The following is a 17,284-nucleotide window of genomic DNA, read 5'->3' as shown; positions in this document are numbered from 1 at the left end:
CACACACACACGCCCACATCGTCACACTCTCAAACATGCATGCTCACATATACACTGACCTCTACAGTACTGTAAATACTTACTGTAATACTGTGGAAATACAGTAATACAGTACATGCTGTACATAAGACATTAATAACTAACAGAAGACTGAAGGAACTCTTTCACACTGCTGTTTTTTCTAATCGCCACACAGAGAGATGGTATCATGCTGGTATCAAAGACTATGAAGCCTATATCAGCAGTAAAAGCTGGGTCAGATATGAGAGAAGGAATCTAGCCTGAAACAGGTATCAGATAAGATAAGATAATCCTTTATTAGATGCACAGCGGGGAAATTCTATAGCTGCATGCTGGTCAACCGGCAATACCAAGCTGGTTGACCAGCATGACCAGTATCATCAGGGTAGTCTTGCTGGTCATACTAGTCGACCAGCTTGGCCACGTTCGGCGACCAGTATGACTAGCAAGACTCCGCTGATGGACCAGCAAGACAAAGCATGACCAGAATCAAATGCAACATACACTGTGCTGGTCAAGAGCTGGATAACCAGCTATCTTACCAGCATAGGGTGTGTTTTCACCTGGATGAAACCAGGTACTAACAAAAAAACTGGTCTGGAGCTGGATTTTTCAGCAGGGTTACCTCCAACCTTGTTAAAAACCAGTACCCATATTAGTTGTAATGGCAGAACACATGCACATTCACAAAGAGCCAGTACATAAAACAACCCCACACTCCTCCTTATAAACGAGCTCTTCCTGTCTATCTCCCTATTTCACACACATTGACTGACACAGCCCCATTCTGGATGTCTGTATCAGCAGATGTGGGGCGAGCAGAGATGTGTTTCGAATTACACTCCTGTTTGAAGTTATTGAGATATGGACAGGACATATGTATTCAATTGAACACCATTGTGAGTTATGTTAGGTCACACACACACAGACTTACTATGGAGGGAGGTAACGGTGCGCATACACACACACACATACACACAATGCAAATGTGAATATCTTGACTCAATGATAGCTGGGGTGCAAATGCCTGCTCTCTTTCTAACTGCTGACTGCGTTCTGCCTCATCACTGTTTCTGCTGTAGAGAGGCCTACTCACTGCTATTAATCTAACACATGCGTGGGAGAAGCACACACACACACACACACACGTACATGCATACACACTGTCAGCACATCTTGCCTCTGCTTTGAACTTTTTGTCTTGTTTGTTTACAAATCTGCTCTATTGCTGAACAACACAAGAACTTTTTCCACTGTTTTTTCATTCCCTGCTTTCTGCTTTACTCTCTCTTTCATCCCAGTGCATCACATGTGTCTCATTTACAGCACAGCAGTGTTATTACGGGCCGCCTGACCCATTAGCTTGTCTTCACAGTCGCTTTAGTGCAGTGACCTGGGTTTATCCTATATATTCAAACGGGGGCTGTCACAAGTACTCGATTAATAATCACTTAAAAACTGCTTGATGAATCAGTTTCTTGATGATAGTAGGCTACATGTCATCAAAACCTGGCAATTTTAACATTTAAAAATGTTTGCATAGAAAATTACAATTGTAACAGATTGTTTATAATTTTAGTAACACGATTTTAACAGCTTGTTTACATTTTTAAGATTTAAACTAAGATTTTAACAGTTGGTTTATGTTTTTTTATAACCCTATACTTACAAAATTAAAATTAAAAGTTTACCTTTTAATAATTTTAATAAGCCTTAGAAAAATACAATTTTGACAGTGAGTTTCTAAAATATGAAATCTTAACATTTTTTCTTTTTTTTTCTTTTTTTTTTACAGTTTTTACATTTAATAACATTTATTAATTTTAAGTTTGTTTACACATATTACTCACACCTACAAAAATCCAAATTTAACAGTTTGTTTACATTGTAGTAACATGTTTCTTGTCTGTTTCTTGTCATTTTAACAGTTTGTTTACACTTTCCTTTGTTATGGGTTCTGCAAGGATTCCGCAAAGGTTCTTTAGTTAAGACTACAGTTGTATACAGCAGAACCATGTGGATACTTATTAATTGCCTGGTTGAAGGTTTCTTTATGGCTCCTTAAAGGGTTTCGCTGTTATTATAAGTAAAAGAACCATTTTTAGTATCATTTATGCTTAGTTTTATGCTTAGAATGTAATATGTAATGTCTGGCAGAACACATTTATAAATAAATGTGTTCTGTGGGACATTACACATGCTGTCTTGAGTTATTAGGACAGAATATAGACATAATATGATTGTGTCAAGCCGTCATTACCAGTAACCGCCACAGTAGATGCTATACAATGTTTGATGTCGTGACAGTCGGTATCACATGCTAAATTAAAGTCATGATGGTCAACATTATAGTATCGGTCACGACAATTACCGGTAAGAGTAACATGACACTGTTACACTACTAATAATCTATTATGGCTGTATGTTTATGGCAGGGCTGAGGTGAGCGTTCTGCAACCAGTAAATACAGCATGTACTGTTTTGGTGCATACATATGGGTGTTCACTGTGTTCTTTGACTTGGGGAGATATAAGCACTCTTTTTTTTATTTGTGCCTTTACTTTAACTTTCAGCAGCATACCATAGTATAATGACACGGTAATGATCAGTAGGCTTAATTAGCCATCACTTTGAATTTAACCAGTCAGGACGCCTAGCCTGTCAGAAATGTGTTCAGCGGCCCATGTGCTCACATTAGTAGCAGCAGCAGCTCCTGCTGCAGGGGCCAAATGAGTGACTGTAAAAACTAAACAGGCAGGTAATGTAATCAGTGCTGTGGAAAGCTTGCTCTTGCATTTAATTCCTTTGTTTGGTGCGGACCATCGTAAAAATCGGTTCCCTCCAGCTGCAAACCTCTTGTTTTGGACCCTCAGAAACCGTTTGATAGGTCCGCACCAGACATGGTACATGTGAAAGCACCCACACATTCATCTGAATGTGACAGCGTCACACATTTAATCACAGTAAAAGTAAAAAAATAAACAGATTTATTTGACTGCATTTGTAACCCTACAACATGGGTGGCACATGGGCTAAGTGGCTTCCAGATGGGCATGGGGTTTAAGTAGGTTTGTATTGTTACTGGGACCCAGTTGGGCCTCCCAAATGGGCCCCATTGTTATAGCCAACCTTATTCCTGTCTGGGCCCCAGTTCCTGGTCTCATCAATGACCCTGGTGGGCTTTCATATGCGGGCCAACATGGAACCCATGGACAAAGCTTGCTGGTTCACAGTTGGGCTACCCATCCAGGCCCCTCATGGGCATATTGTCTGGGAGGATACCAACTAAATCTGGCAGTTAACAGATCAGTGTAATCAGGTGTGTTTAATCAGGAGAATGACCAAATACTGTGCAGGAATCCGGCCCTCCAGCCAATGTAGTGCTAGAAGTCTTGCTCAATGACTTTTACTAAGTATCCAAATGGATCGCTTATGTGTTTATTCTTGATTTGGGTTAAGAATATAAAAAACTCTTGATTACTTAAATATAGTTGTGATCGCCCTAATATAAACAAACACACACATTCACTCTTGTCTGAGTGTGTTTGACTGGGCTGGATGCAGTGTGCTCTGTAAGTGAAGCTGACTGAGCTGATCTTTCATTAAGGCAGCTTTTCTCTTCTTTACACTCCTCTCCTCCTCTCCTCGCTTTCCGTTCCGTCTTTTTTCTTAAGGGGTGCTTAGAGGGACACAGGCGTTCCACTGGAGCCGCTGCCGTCCTCCCGTTTTCTCTCCATCCCCCCATCACTGCTCATCATCGTCTCAATTACTCATCCTCCCTCCTTCCCTTCCTTTCTCCCTCTCATCTCGGCCCAAGTCCTTGTCTGCCTCCTCCTCCCATCACTGTCCTTATCTCTCTCTCTCTCTCTCTCTCTCTCTCTCTCTCTCGCGCTCTCTCTCGCGCTCTCTCTCTGCTCTTTCATTTATTTCCTGAAGAAACATTAGAAACAAGCCACTGCTTGTCTACAGTGTCCTTCCGTTTTATCCGTTTTTTTTCATCTTCTTGTTTTTTTTCCACTTTATGCTCCAAGAGCAATTCCAAGAGTTTCCCTCTCCTTTCCATCTCTCTTATTTTCGCTCTGCCTTTGCCGCTGTCTCTCTCCCTCTTCTTCTTCCCTCACGCATTTGCTCTTTCTATCATTTCCCATCGTCTCTCATCTCACTCATGTCAGCAACAGCTTGTCAAAGACAATCAGTGTCTTTCCTTCATGCTCCCTCTCTCCCTCTCTCTCTCTCTCTCTGTATGTATGTATTTCCTCCCCCTGTTTCTTTCATTTCCCTTCTCAAAAGTGGATTTTAAAGTCGCCGGATCCCGGCATGTGCTGTGGCTGTCAGAGTCGGTCAAAGCACAAAAGCCCTTATGTAAGACCCAGCCCCACTGTACACTGTGCCATATACTAGACTGTCTGTTTGTAAGCAGTCAGAAGCACTTTAGTCTCTGAAAATGAGAGTCAGTGCAACCAACGTTTTGAAAAGTAACGCGGTGTTGCCGACGTTGATGGCCTTGGCTTGCCTCTGCCTCGGCCGCTGGCTTATTTTACTTGGGCAACAGTGCTAAAAACAGTAACACTCATATGATTGATGTGTCTGCTGGGGGGGGTTTAATGTTGTGTTGTTTTTCTGGGGTTTTGGGGTTTTTTTTTTGAGGTGGGTGGTGTTTCTTTTGGGATGCCTTTGCCAACAGACCATCAGACATTTCCACCAGAAACCCAAAACTACAGAAAATTAGCAAAGGAAAAAAAGAAAAGAAAAAAGGGCCACTTTATTAGAAACTCCTCCCATGTACACTCTATTGTCAAATGTTTGTGGACACCCCTTCTAATGAATGCATTCAGCTACTTTAAGTTGCACCCATTGCTTACACAGATGTGCAAATGTACACACATGCACACACAGATTGTCTAGACCCTGTACTGCCAATGGAATAAGACTCTCTGGAGCAGATAAACGTAAAACTGTTGGCACCATGCATTCTGGCCTAATGCCAGGTGTGGGCTAGAGGGGTATAAAGCCCCCCAGCATTAATCTGTGGAGCAGTGGAACGGTGGTGCTCCATCCAATACTTTTGGGATGAGTTGGGGTGTTGATCATTCTACATTCTGACCTCATTAATGCTCTTGTTGCTGAATGCAATCAAATCCTCACAGCAATGTTCAGTAATCTAGTAGAGCCTTCCCTGGACACTAGAGACCGTTTCAAAAGCAAAAGCAGGAACTATTTTTTTAATACCCTTTATGAGAAGTTGTCCAAATATTTTTGTCCATATAGTGTAGCTTAGTGTACAGTTAGAGACTGTAGCCCATTGACTGAGCATAGAAACTGTGCAGCAACAGATGGGCTACAGTCCATCGTTGTTCACCTACACTGTAGAGTGGAGATCTATGAGACAGGTGAAGCTCAAAGTGGCCAGTGAGTGACAGTACAAGGAAGGTGTTTCTAATAAAGTGGACAGTGAGTGTACGTGTGCAGTGAATTAAGGTAATTTGGTGCTAATGAGTCACTAGTTTTGGTTATGGTAGAAATAGTGTCATAGTGAATCTGTTTGTGGGTTTTATGGCTTTGGCACCTGGGTCTGATTTACCACTGTGCAAACAATTGTGGTGGAATTTCCTTGCTGGGAAATGTTTAGGGAATAGGTCCCACTACAGCACTCCTGCACCTGTGCGTTCAGGAGTCAGTGAAGAGGTCATGCGATAAGACCAATACTGTCGTCAATGACGTCCAATATTGATATTGAGGTCAATAGTACCTTCCGTGTTTATGACGGCAACCTATAACCATCCTGACAGAAGTATCGGGACATATGCTGATTCATTGTTTCTCCTGAAATCAAGGGTATTAAAAATAGTTTGTTGGAGGAACTGTCTGTACTGTCCAGGGAAGAAGGCTTTCTACTCGATTTTGGAGCATTGCAGTGAGGATTTGATTGCATTGAGCGACAAGAGCATTGGTGAGGTCAGGATGTTGGATGATCATCACCACCCCAGCTTATCCCCAACTCTTCAACTCATCCCAAAAGTATTGCATGGAGCGCCACCATCATTCCAGAGAACACAGTTCTACTGCTCCACAGCTCAGTGCTGGGGGGCTTTATACCCCTTTTCTAGCCTACGCCTGGCATTAGGCATGGTACCAATAGGGTCATGTTCATCTGCTCTACCATTTCAGGAATTCTCTTTTGATTATGTCTTTTCACGTGTGTGTGTGTGTGTGTGTGTGTGTGTGTGTGTGTGTGTGTGTGCGCCCTATGTGTGTATTTGTCACTGTAGGACTCTGGATGCCCTCACTCTTTTCTGCTCCCCTGCGTTCACACATTGTGCAGTTCATTGGCCAGTGTGATAGAAGGAGAGGATAAGTGAGAGGTTGAGGGAGAAAGAGAGAGAGTGGTGTGAAAGCCTGTTTCTTCACACTCCTTCAGCCCCTTTCATTGGCGGAGATGTTATTCTATAGCCCCTAGCTGCACTGGAGAAAGGGGCGATTTATGATTTATCTCTAAATGGCAGGACAAAAAAAAAGTAGGAATTTCCCCTTGAGACTCCTTCATAAAGAGAGAGAGAGAAAAGAAAGAAAGAGAGTGAGTGAGAGAGAGAGAGGCGGTGAAAGTGTGCCTCACCTTTCATCCATCTCATTTCATTCTCCATATCTCCATTGCTCAGTAAATAAGAACTGGGTTCATGCTCATATGAAGTCATCTCTCTCTCTCTCTCTCTCTCTCTCTCTCTCTCTCTCTCTCTCTCTCTCTCTCTTTTCCTGTCTCACTCACTCACTCACCCACACACACACACACTTCTCCTCTCCCTTGTGCTCATTGACGTGCAGACTGTGTTACCAAGGACATTCTGTCCTTTTCTGACAGTCAGTAAGCCCTGATCTGGCCCAGACTAACTTTAGAGCTTCTTGAGCCCACCTGTGGCTCTCCTGGGCCAGGTGTGGCGGGCTGCAGCCCATATCTGGCCCACTCTGGCCCACTTCACTTTTTCTTGCCAGCCACTTCACTGACCAGACCAGTGTGTGTGTGTGTGTGTGTGTGGGTTACAGTCCAGGGAGAATGCATTATGGTGTTAAATGTCCTCCAGAGAGGATGTAAATGAGGACATTTCTCACTGTGTGTGAAACTTAAATGCGTGCCTGAGAAAAGGCACTCTCTGCCGCAGAATGACAGAGTGTGAATGAGGCCTGTGTCATCACAGCCAGAGAAAATATAGTACTGTATGTGTGCACGTTTGAGGGGTGTGGAGGAGTGTGCAAACATGGCGAATACACGGTCAAAGACCTCTGCTTATTTTAGTGTGCTGCTACTGCAGATTCCCTATATATATATTTATTTCTGTAGGTCACGCAAAAACCTTTCAAAAATTGCTTTGCTTGTCATTTTGGAGCATTTCTATTGGTCCATTTATTATGAAATTTTGATATAATTTTAATATATATTAATGTAATTTAAATTTAATATATATTAATATTGACACTTTAATATTGACACTTTTTTTTCACAAGGTTTTGACTGCGACTATATGCATAATACATTTATCATACACATATTTCTCATATAAAAATACATATATGTACACATATGCAGTAAATGTGTAAGTCAATCTAAATAATTTGCAGTGTATATAAACAGTATATTGTGATACAGTCCTTCATTAAAGTAAATCAGGTGAGCTGAAAAGTACAAATCCATACAGTGACTGACGTTCTCAAAGAAGTCAACAACCAAATCTGTGCTCTTGTAACTGTGTTGTTCTAACCAAAAATAGCAATTTCTTTACTGACCCAATTTCTTTATTGACCATTGACCAATTGATGTACGTTTACGAACACTTCTAGCCTTGTAAATAGTGCTGTGCTGTATTTACTGCATTAGGTCATTTACATCAGTACATTATATGTATGTATTAACATATTTTTCTGTCTGCTCCTTTTCCTCAGCTACGTCGGATGGCACACGCCAGGGTCTGGAGAGCATGAGAGGAGGAGTGTGTGCCACACAGGGCATGAAGGTGGTGCTCAAAGTGGGACAAAGTGAGTACACATAAACACACACTCACACACATGTGCACACACAGTCACAAACTTTCACGGTCACTGGCAAGAACAAATAGACAAGCGTCTGACCCAAACAGAAGATAAAATCCACAAGGCCTCGTTTCTGAAGCACAGTAACGGATGGTGGACCTGACTTGTAAACACGGCAGAATAACAGTTTTTGAATATCCGTTACCACTCTGTGCAGATGCATACATGCATGACCATTTACATATTTTTCCGTTTGCTCTGAAGATGTGTCTAAACCACACACGCAAACACACACTAGTCGTCTCCATTCCTGAGTTCAGTCAACAGACGTTTTCAGGCGCAGTCCCGTTGACAGGCCAGAGTGGAAAATGCCATCATTATCATTCTGAAGATTTGGGCTTTATTATTGAAACAGAATTCATTTTAATTTCAGTCTTTAAACTACTCGTTTCAAAGGAGTTCATTCTTTGTCTTTCACCAGTCAGTCAAATTGGAAACATCCAAACAAATTCACATCAGTTAAAAACACTCTTTTGAAATATGCAAATTCATCTTTGTCTATTGTCACTGTGATGGAAAACACTTGTACCTCCAAACTTTACCGGAAAACAAAAATCCCTTTACTTTCAATGGAGGTCAATAAAAAAAAAAGATGTGCAAAAAACAACTGCCAGATTTTAGTCAAAAAGTAAAAAATGTCAAACACATTATATCTGATATCCATAGTATCTAATATTATTCTAAAACGTATAGTACAGTACAAAAAGTTCCTTGACTTGCAACAGTAGTAGAACTTTTTGACTCCATTAAAATGTATACATGATAAGGCATTCTCCATCATACAGAATAAATATTTGGCCAAGCGTATACGTTATGTAACCATTATCTTACTGAAGAAGTACTTTTTGTTTAGTGTTTATAAGCCAAAAAGAACCTTTTTGGTACAGTGCCCGTTCATTAACACACAGCACTGTTTACACCCATGTTGACATAGCATGCCAGTCACAACAGTAGCCACACTGTGCAGCCACAGTATGTAACCACTACCTTTAGAACTTTAAGAACCCTTAAAGAACCTTATTTGTAATGGTTTATAAGGCAAATAAACCTTTTTGGTACTATTTAGACCCATTTTGATCAGAGTGGACCGTGCCCATACTTTACCTTGAGTAGTTAGTCTAAACATTTTAACCCTGGGTTAAAGTAGGTTAGCCACAGCTGTATACTATGCAGCCACAGTAACCATTACCTTTACTGAAGAAGAAGAATCCTTAAGAGTTTACAAGTCAAAGAACCTTTCTGGGGAGTGTACTCTTTACTTTTTTGCTAGCCACAACAGCAGACCATGAAGCCACAGTAACCATTATCTTTACTAAAAAAGCCTTGAAGAAGATCATCCTTAAAGGTTTACCTTCAGTCAAAGTACCTTTTTGGTGCAAATTAGAATTTAGAACTCTGCTCATACTTAAACTTATACCTAAACTTATATAGTTTGTCTGTATATTTTAGCCTGCTAGCCAAACAGTAGACTATGCAGACACAGTAACTATTAACTTTGTAAATAAAGTTTACAGTGCCCAAACTCTAATGTACAGTTTAACTGTACTTTTTACAGCAGACTATTCAGCCATAGTAACCATTACCTTTAGTACAGAACCCTAAAAGAACCCCCTTTTCGGTATTTAGAACCCTTTTTGATCTGGGCGTACAGTGCCCATACCTTAACTTGCTAGACACGGCAGAACACGATGCAGCCACACACTCTGCTGTGTGCTTAAAGTGCAGAGTGTTGTTGCTGGAATATTATCAAGCGTAGCAATCTCAGGACGAGCCACTCCGGCTGAGCTGCTATGTTGAGTGAAACCAAATTCCTCACCGCTTACAAAAGTACACACTAGAATAGGCTCTTTCTCCCACTTTCTCTCACTCTTTCTCTCTCTCGCGCGCGCGCGTGCATGCACGCTCTCTCTACTTTCTCTCTGCCCAACACTCCCTCCATCTATTGCTCCTTTTTCATATTACTTAGCCCGCTTCTGTACGTTAGCTTCTATGAATTTTCTATCGATATTTGACATTATTAGCATTGCACATTCTTTCAGAGTCTTCCCTCCATCTCTCTCTGTCTCTCTTTCTTACTCGCTCTGTTTGTTTATCCGCTTTGCGGCTGAAAGGTCACGTCTGTTTTGTTTGTCATCTAAATAAAAGCAGCTTTGCCTGGTGCAGATTTCTGATGAGATAGCCAGCACATACACACACACACACACACACAAAACACAGGGACATGCCATGATGAGGAAAAAAAACAGACAAACCTGCCACAGTGCCCCATCCCATAAGCTGAGGAGGCCTGTGGGTGAACTGATCTGATTGGCTGAGTCATGTTGGCTAGGGCTTCATAAGCATGGCCTCCCTCAGTTCTTGGATGATTACAGAGGGCCTGTGAAGAAGCTTTTCCAGTGTTGTGGATAGCTTTCCAGTCTCGTTGGGCTCTGCTCGTGGGTCAGACTGGTCAAATTTAGAACTCGCAAACAAACAACAAAAGATTTCTCGTTTTTTTCCACAGGTCCCTACGGACTGCCCCCCAAGTCTGCTAAACCTGATCAGGCGGGCCGCACCAACAACAGAAATCCAGGTAAAGCCTTCAGAGCAGTGATCCACACACTGAAACATGACCAAGGAATGCAGTCAAAAAGGATTATTATATAAAAAATGTCATTTAGCATATTAAAAAATATGAACAAATATTTGGTTAATATGAGAAAGCAGTTAAACTGCAGTCCTCTTGGCATTTCTTAGCTTATAAAGACAGAGTCAGCCATGCTACGATGCTACTGAAGCAAAGTGGTTAAGGCTAAGACTATGCAGCCACAGTAACCATTACCTTTACTAAAGAACCCTTGAAAAATCCCCCTTTTAAGGGCATGCAAGTCAAAGAACCTTTTTTGGGGGGCGCCATGTGAGGGGAGGGGTGCTTTAGGATGATTTTAAGGGCCTGCGACTGCCAGGGGCCCTGAAAAATGTATTAATTGTGTATTTTGGCAGCGTTGTTAGAGTTGTGGGGCCCAGTGTAATTTGTTTTCATGGGGCCCAGAATCCCTGGCAGCGCCCCTGATTCCACTGTTCAGACTGCATAAGAAGTCAACTTTTCTTTTACTCCGATTTTATAGTTTTCCCAAAATGAAATGGTAAGAAATCACAATATATATTGCAGTATATTAAATCGTATTATCAGTTTCTGGCCAATAACAACTGTTCTGACATTTCTAGCTGTTATGACAGACAACACAAATAGTTCACAGCCTACTAACCACCGCTCTTTCCATGCTAAATATCCATGAGGTTGAGGTTTAAAAATATGCCCACCGCTGCTTTATATACCCGAATTATGAGCAATGTAGCTCATTCCAAACGCAGCACAGATACAAATCAGAGCAGCAAAGCCCCGAACCATCTCACAGTCGCCGAGAGAAAGATGGAGAAAGAAGCGACAGATGGTGAGAGAGAGGGAGAAATGAGCGGATCCTGGCGCTGAGGTCTCGTTTGATATATTCCATCCCTCTGTTGCCTTTCTCGCTCTCTGTCTCTCTCTGTCTCTCTCTCTCTCTCTCGCTCACTCTCGCTTTCTGTAACTCTCTCTCCCTCTCCCTTTCTCTCTCTCTCTCTCAATCTCGCCCTGGGAGTTTTCAGTGCCGGAGGCAGAGTAGGGTTTGATAATGGCCATCCTGGGAGGGGAAAGGGGCTGCAGGGAGGAGAGGGGAGCCATTTCAAAGAGTTATTATTGCCATTAGTTTGGCGCCCTGGTTTTTGTTGGTCCAGAGAGAGAGAGAGAGAGAGAGAGAGAGAGAAGCAGAGGCAGACAGACAGAGGGGATGTGAGAGAAAGAGAGGGAGAGCATGAGCACGAGAGAGGAGGAAGGTGATTACTGCTCAGTCTTTGTACTTATCATGGGTTTGTTCTGTCAAGAACTTCCACAACTGTTCTTTATCTCTTATTTTGTCCTCTGTCACTGCCTCAAACACACATAGAGTTTCTCTCTCTCTCTCTCTCTCTCTCTCTCTCTCTCTCTCTCACACACACACACACATACACACACACTTCTCTATTGGTTTTTACTACTTTATCTATCATTATGGCTAAGGTTTTAGAGAATCAGTGAGAGAGAAAGAGGGGGGCAGAGAAAAAATGAGAGATGAGTAGAGAAAGAGGGAATGGGAGAAAGAGAGATAGATAGAGATGGAAGGAAAATAGAAAGGGAGAGTAAGTAAAAGAGTGCGAAAGAAAAAATAGAACAGAGATATTGCGAGAGAGGTAGAAGAAAGAACGCAAGGAGAGGGAAGGGGTGCAGAGAAAGCAAAACAAAGGAAAAAAGAAAGAAAGAAGGGAGGATGAGAGAGAGAGGATGAGAGAGAGAGAAGAAGCGGGAAAGAAAACAGGGTAGTGAAGGAGATGGAGAAGGAGGGAGTGTAAAAGTAGGGTTTAAGGGGGGGGTAAGAGTGACAGGTTAAGAATTCTGGAGAGTGAAAGTGGGGTGAGAGACCTGCAGTATAAACCACCTTTACTGAGACAGAAGAATAGGAGAAACAAGAAAACACCAGTTGAACAAAGACAGAGAGAGAGAATGAGCACTACACCCCCCGTCCTCCTTCTCTCTCTGTCTCTCAGGCAGATCAGTTTAGGGTGCTGGGAATGGAGGGTGGGTCATTATGAGCACAATAACAGAAATGGCCTCTGAGCCACACAACGAGCAGAGGAGGAGAGAAAGAGAGAGAGAGAGAAAGAGAGAGAGAAAACGAGGGGAATTGTGCCCAGCATAATGATGTACCAATCGAGCGCGTCTGCAGACAGATCCCTAGTATTACTGACCAATCCCTCAGCCCGCTGGAGCTACTGCAGTCTCACTGACTAGCACACACACACATGCACCTACATTTGTTTTAATACAATGGCAGGACATGCATACAGTCTAATCCAAAAGTTTGGGCACCCTTGGCCAGACAACATATTTTGTCTCTTTTTTTTGAGAATGGAGAAGCAGTAAACCGAGCTTCTGATGCTAATCTAACACAAAACACAACGTGTTCAGCTAGCTCTACTGCACAGTTACACAGTCCATTCATTACATACAAAATAATCACCTTGATTAGCAAACCAGGCTCAAGGCATGCCACTAGTTGTAATTAGGAACTGTCCTCTGAATCAAATTTCCAAGTTTGATGCCTTCTCAGACTCTTCGAGCATTGTACAGAGAAAATGTGAGAAACTTACACTCATCAAACATGGGCTTCTCTAAGCAACTCTCTAAAGATCTGTAATGTATCACTAAAAGTATCAACGCCTAAAACGGCTAAAAGAAGATTATCAGCATTTTTCAGCCTGTGGTGTCTACAGTGCGTTCAGTGGAACTATGGGGGTACTAGTGAAATCAAGAAAAGAGAACTGCTCATATGCTGGTAGGAAAGTCAACCCCCTCCTCCATATTACTGCCAAGAACCTGCTTGAGGAAGGTTTAGCTGAGTCTAGACTGGTGGTGCGCTGCTTACACAAATATAATCCTTGTGAAAAAGCCAGAAGAAGGAAGCTTTAACTGTGACCTTGTCACAAAATACATTGCTTGCACTATTGACTGAAGGATGCTTCAGAACATCTACAGAAGCCAGATGAGTCCCATGGACTTTGACTGAAATCAGCAGAAGTTTATTTCAAGAAAAACAGGAGCTGCATTTCATGAAAAGAACACCTTTTCAACTGTGAAGCATGAGGTTGTGTTGCTGCCAGTGGCATTAGCAATATTGCACAGATGGAGGATGGAGAATGGAAAGAATGGATTCCACAAAATAGCAGCAAATCCTGCATTGTAAATGCAAAACCATCGATTACATAATACAGGATAATGATCCAAAACGTACCTCAAAACACAGCATGGACTGCCTGAAGAGACAGTCCCCTGACCTGAACATCATTGAAAAAATGTCGATAGGCCTTAAACAAGCTGCACATGTAAAACTACTAAAGCACTGAAAGACTATTATCTTCTACAAATCTGACTGTACATTTGGACGATTCTCAGGGTTTTTTGTAAAGTCTGAACATTTTTGTCAGACAGTGTATATACAAAAAAAGACACACACACACACACACACACAGATAAACATTGAGACTATGTCCAACTCAAACTGTGACCACATGGCACAATCATTTGACCACTATTTGGTCATTCACTTCACGGGTAGATCATGAGTGTATAATTAGGCCCTGGAGTTAGCCATACCCACAGAGCCATGGTCTATAAAGCTAACAGTATAGTCTAATGTCATGGTGGTCTAACCTTGATATTGACCACGTTCCACAACTGCAGTCCTTTCACCCATCAGTTTAATGATGCAGAATCGGTCGTGGGAGGCAGAAAGCTATTGCTCATTTTCAACGAGACATGCTCTATTTTCTCAAAAGTAATCTGTGGTGTACTTCAGCCCTCCCGGGCCACTAACCACTGTGTCTTGCTTGTGTGTGTATGTAATTGTCAATAAGATGTGGTCTGTAGCCTCAAACTACATAGTGGAATTAGGCTGGATATCGACCATGGCATGGTTCTTTCTTTCTTACTGTTCTGACAGTTTGAGTTAATCTCTTCAGTCACTTGAAATGAGTCTGTGTGTACCGTCGGTACTGAGTCTATAAGCTCGGCTTGGAAGTTTGGGTTTGGGGGGCATTACAGCTGTATTGTCCTTGTTCTTAATCTGATTAGGATAAGGAAAGGCTTGATCATTAATTTTTCTGTGTTTTATCCAGAAAGCTAAAAAATAGCCAATGTCTAGATCAGATCTGGATCAGATCATTTGGATTGGGAAAACTACACAGTTCTGTGGCCTTCCTGAACTGGAACTTGCCACCTGGTCAAGAACTTTGGATTTGGATTTTCTGATCTCTGTCTGGCATCTTGGACACCTTCTAGCCAATGAGATGATTAGAAAATGTAGGGACTGTGAAAGTACTTCTAAATTGGTTCTCTTGATTGGTCGAAGACATTAATTGGCCAATCAGAGGGTGAACTTTGTAAGGACGAAGGATGTTATAGGAAAGGACAAGGCAGCCCTAATGAACCTTCTGTAACCGTCAGACCGCTGTGTAGGTGTCAAAAGACATCTCTTTAAGTCCTGGCTTCTATCCCAAACTTGAAATCTTCAAGGAAAAGGAGGTGGTCGTACTGCTACTGTAGATGTTCCAATTAATTGCGTGTCAAAAACACTTTAAAGGTTTCTCATAAAAAATGAGTATGATAAAAATATGCATGGGGCAAATACTGTTCATAAATGTATAATCATGAGATATGTGCTTGTTTGTTTGAGAATGTTATCACATGTAGAAATCTGTTTATAAAGGCCTGTTTATTTAAACTTATTTAGATTTTAATATTCAAATGCTTGGATTCAACATGTAAATGTTTGTTGTTTTAATGATATATAATATATATTGTTGCAGATACATATATATACAATGTGGATACTTTACCGCTTTATTTGTTATTTTACAATTTATACAGAGCTACTGTATATATATATATATATATATATATATATGTGTGTGTGTGTGTGTGTATATAATTTACTGTTCTATAATAACTGAAAAACTTTAAGTATAGCATCAGGAATTAGGTTAGAATAAATTAACATTCAGGGCTCAGTTCCCCAGAAGCTTCTTAGTGTAAAAAGCATCTTAACTGGTCGAGAGAGTCTTCAGTGTGCTGCTCGCTCTAGCATTTGAATCATCTTTGTGCTAAGATGTTTTGGGAACCCCACTTGACAAAAAATTACATGAATACATAATTAAGCCTACATTATTATATTATATATATTTATTTATGCATCTTATCAAAGAGCCTCAAATAGATAAAGATAATCAATGTTTTTCTCTTCACCTATCAGTGGTGTTAATGTTATGGCTGATCTGTGTATATTATAAATGTTTATGTATTAAAAGAAGGTGTGCTAAACTCCTCGTAACCCCAATTTCCCCCTCTTTTTCTCAGGAGCCACTGGAAACACAACATTTCCCAGAGTTCCCGGTGCAGGTGGGTCTCCAGCTGGCGGTGAGAACGGCCCCCTCCCGGCCTCTAACATCGCGGTCATCGCTGGCGCAGCCGGTGGCTCCGCCTTCCTCCTGCTGGTCACTGCCGTCATCTGTGTGGTGTGTTACCGCCGACGACACTCCAAGCACTCCGAGTCCCACCACCCTCCACTCTCTCTCTCCTCGCTCACCTCGCCCAAGCGGGGCGGAGGCGGGGGCGGCGGCGGCAACAACAACGGCTCGGAGCCCAGCGACATCATCATCCCGCTGCGGACTTCCGATTCGGCCTACTGCCCGCACTATGAGAAGGTGAGCGGAGACTACGGCCATCCGGTCTACATCGTCCAGGAGATGCCCCCCCAGAGCCCTGCCAACATCTACTACAAAGTATGAGGACGTGGGACGTCCTGAGTGCCAGCCTACAAAAAAAACACCCCTCAAAACACCCCGTCCCATGCCAGCCTCGCCTACTACCTAAACCATAACAATATGAACCTGTATTTCTTTCCCTTCTCTGCAGTCCAGCTGTGACTGAGACACACTCAAGTCTTTTGACTGGACCCCACAACTCACACACACACAAACATATATAGACACACATACACACAAACACACGTTCATATATATGCGCATAGACATGCACCCTCAAATTGCGGACTTTTGTGACAAATGAGGCGTGCGGATTGAAAGGACATGATGTGAAAGCTTCTGCTATCGGAGCGCAGAAAAAGCTTTCTTACTGTTGATCTCTGAGCGGTAAAATGAGCAGTGAAAAAAAAACACGGCTCTACTGCTTAAAAGGGTCTCGGAGAAACATGCCGGAATGTGAACTTTGGAACACAACAAAAAAAAAACACACAAAAAAGAAGACTGATGGTAAACTCCGTTTGTCCAGCCCATGTAAACTTAGCGCGAACGCTGCGATAACTCAAAGCTAGCAGTTTTAGTTTGTTCGTTTGTGTTTGTCGTTCCTCTGATGAAGGGGCGGGCCTCGGGCTGAGCCAATCTAAGCGCAGTGCTGGCCTAACGCGACCCCAAGGCCTTGCGTTTGATTGGAGGAGTCGTAGTGGCATTGGAAATCCTGTATATTTTAATAACGTGCGTACTTTTGTGAGTGTGTAGGTTAATAATTATGCCACTGCTGGTGCACAGGAGTGCGTGCGCATACGGTGTGCTTCAG

General features: G+C 42.1%; 1 protein-coding gene across 1 annotated transcript in view; it reads left to right on the top strand.

Annotated features, from left to right (window-relative positions):
- efnb3b (ephrin-B3b) overlaps positions 1–16,568 on the top strand; it is a 90,411-nt gene extending 73,843 nt beyond the window's left edge. The window contains exons 3-5 of the mRNA XM_072688773.1: positions 7,954–8,046; positions 10,604–10,672; positions 16,067–16,568. Of these exons, the coding sequence (XP_072544874.1) occupies positions 7,954–8,046; positions 10,604–10,672; positions 16,067–16,497 (593 nt within the window). The 3' untranslated portion in view covers positions 16,498–16,568. The remainder of the gene's footprint in view (positions 1–7,953; positions 8,047–10,603; positions 10,673–16,066) is intronic.
- The last annotated feature ends 716 nt before the right edge of the window (positions 16,569–17,284 follow it).

The sequence above is a fragment of the Salminus brasiliensis genome, chromosome 9 (assembly GCF_030463535.1).
Source record: "Salminus brasiliensis chromosome 9, fSalBra1.hap2, whole genome shotgun sequence".
Classification (NCBI taxonomy): domain Eukaryota; kingdom Metazoa; phylum Chordata; class Actinopteri; order Characiformes; family Bryconidae; genus Salminus; species Salminus brasiliensis.
The sequence above is the reverse complement of the archived record's forward strand: the minus strand, read 5'-3'. Positions and strand labels throughout refer to the sequence as shown.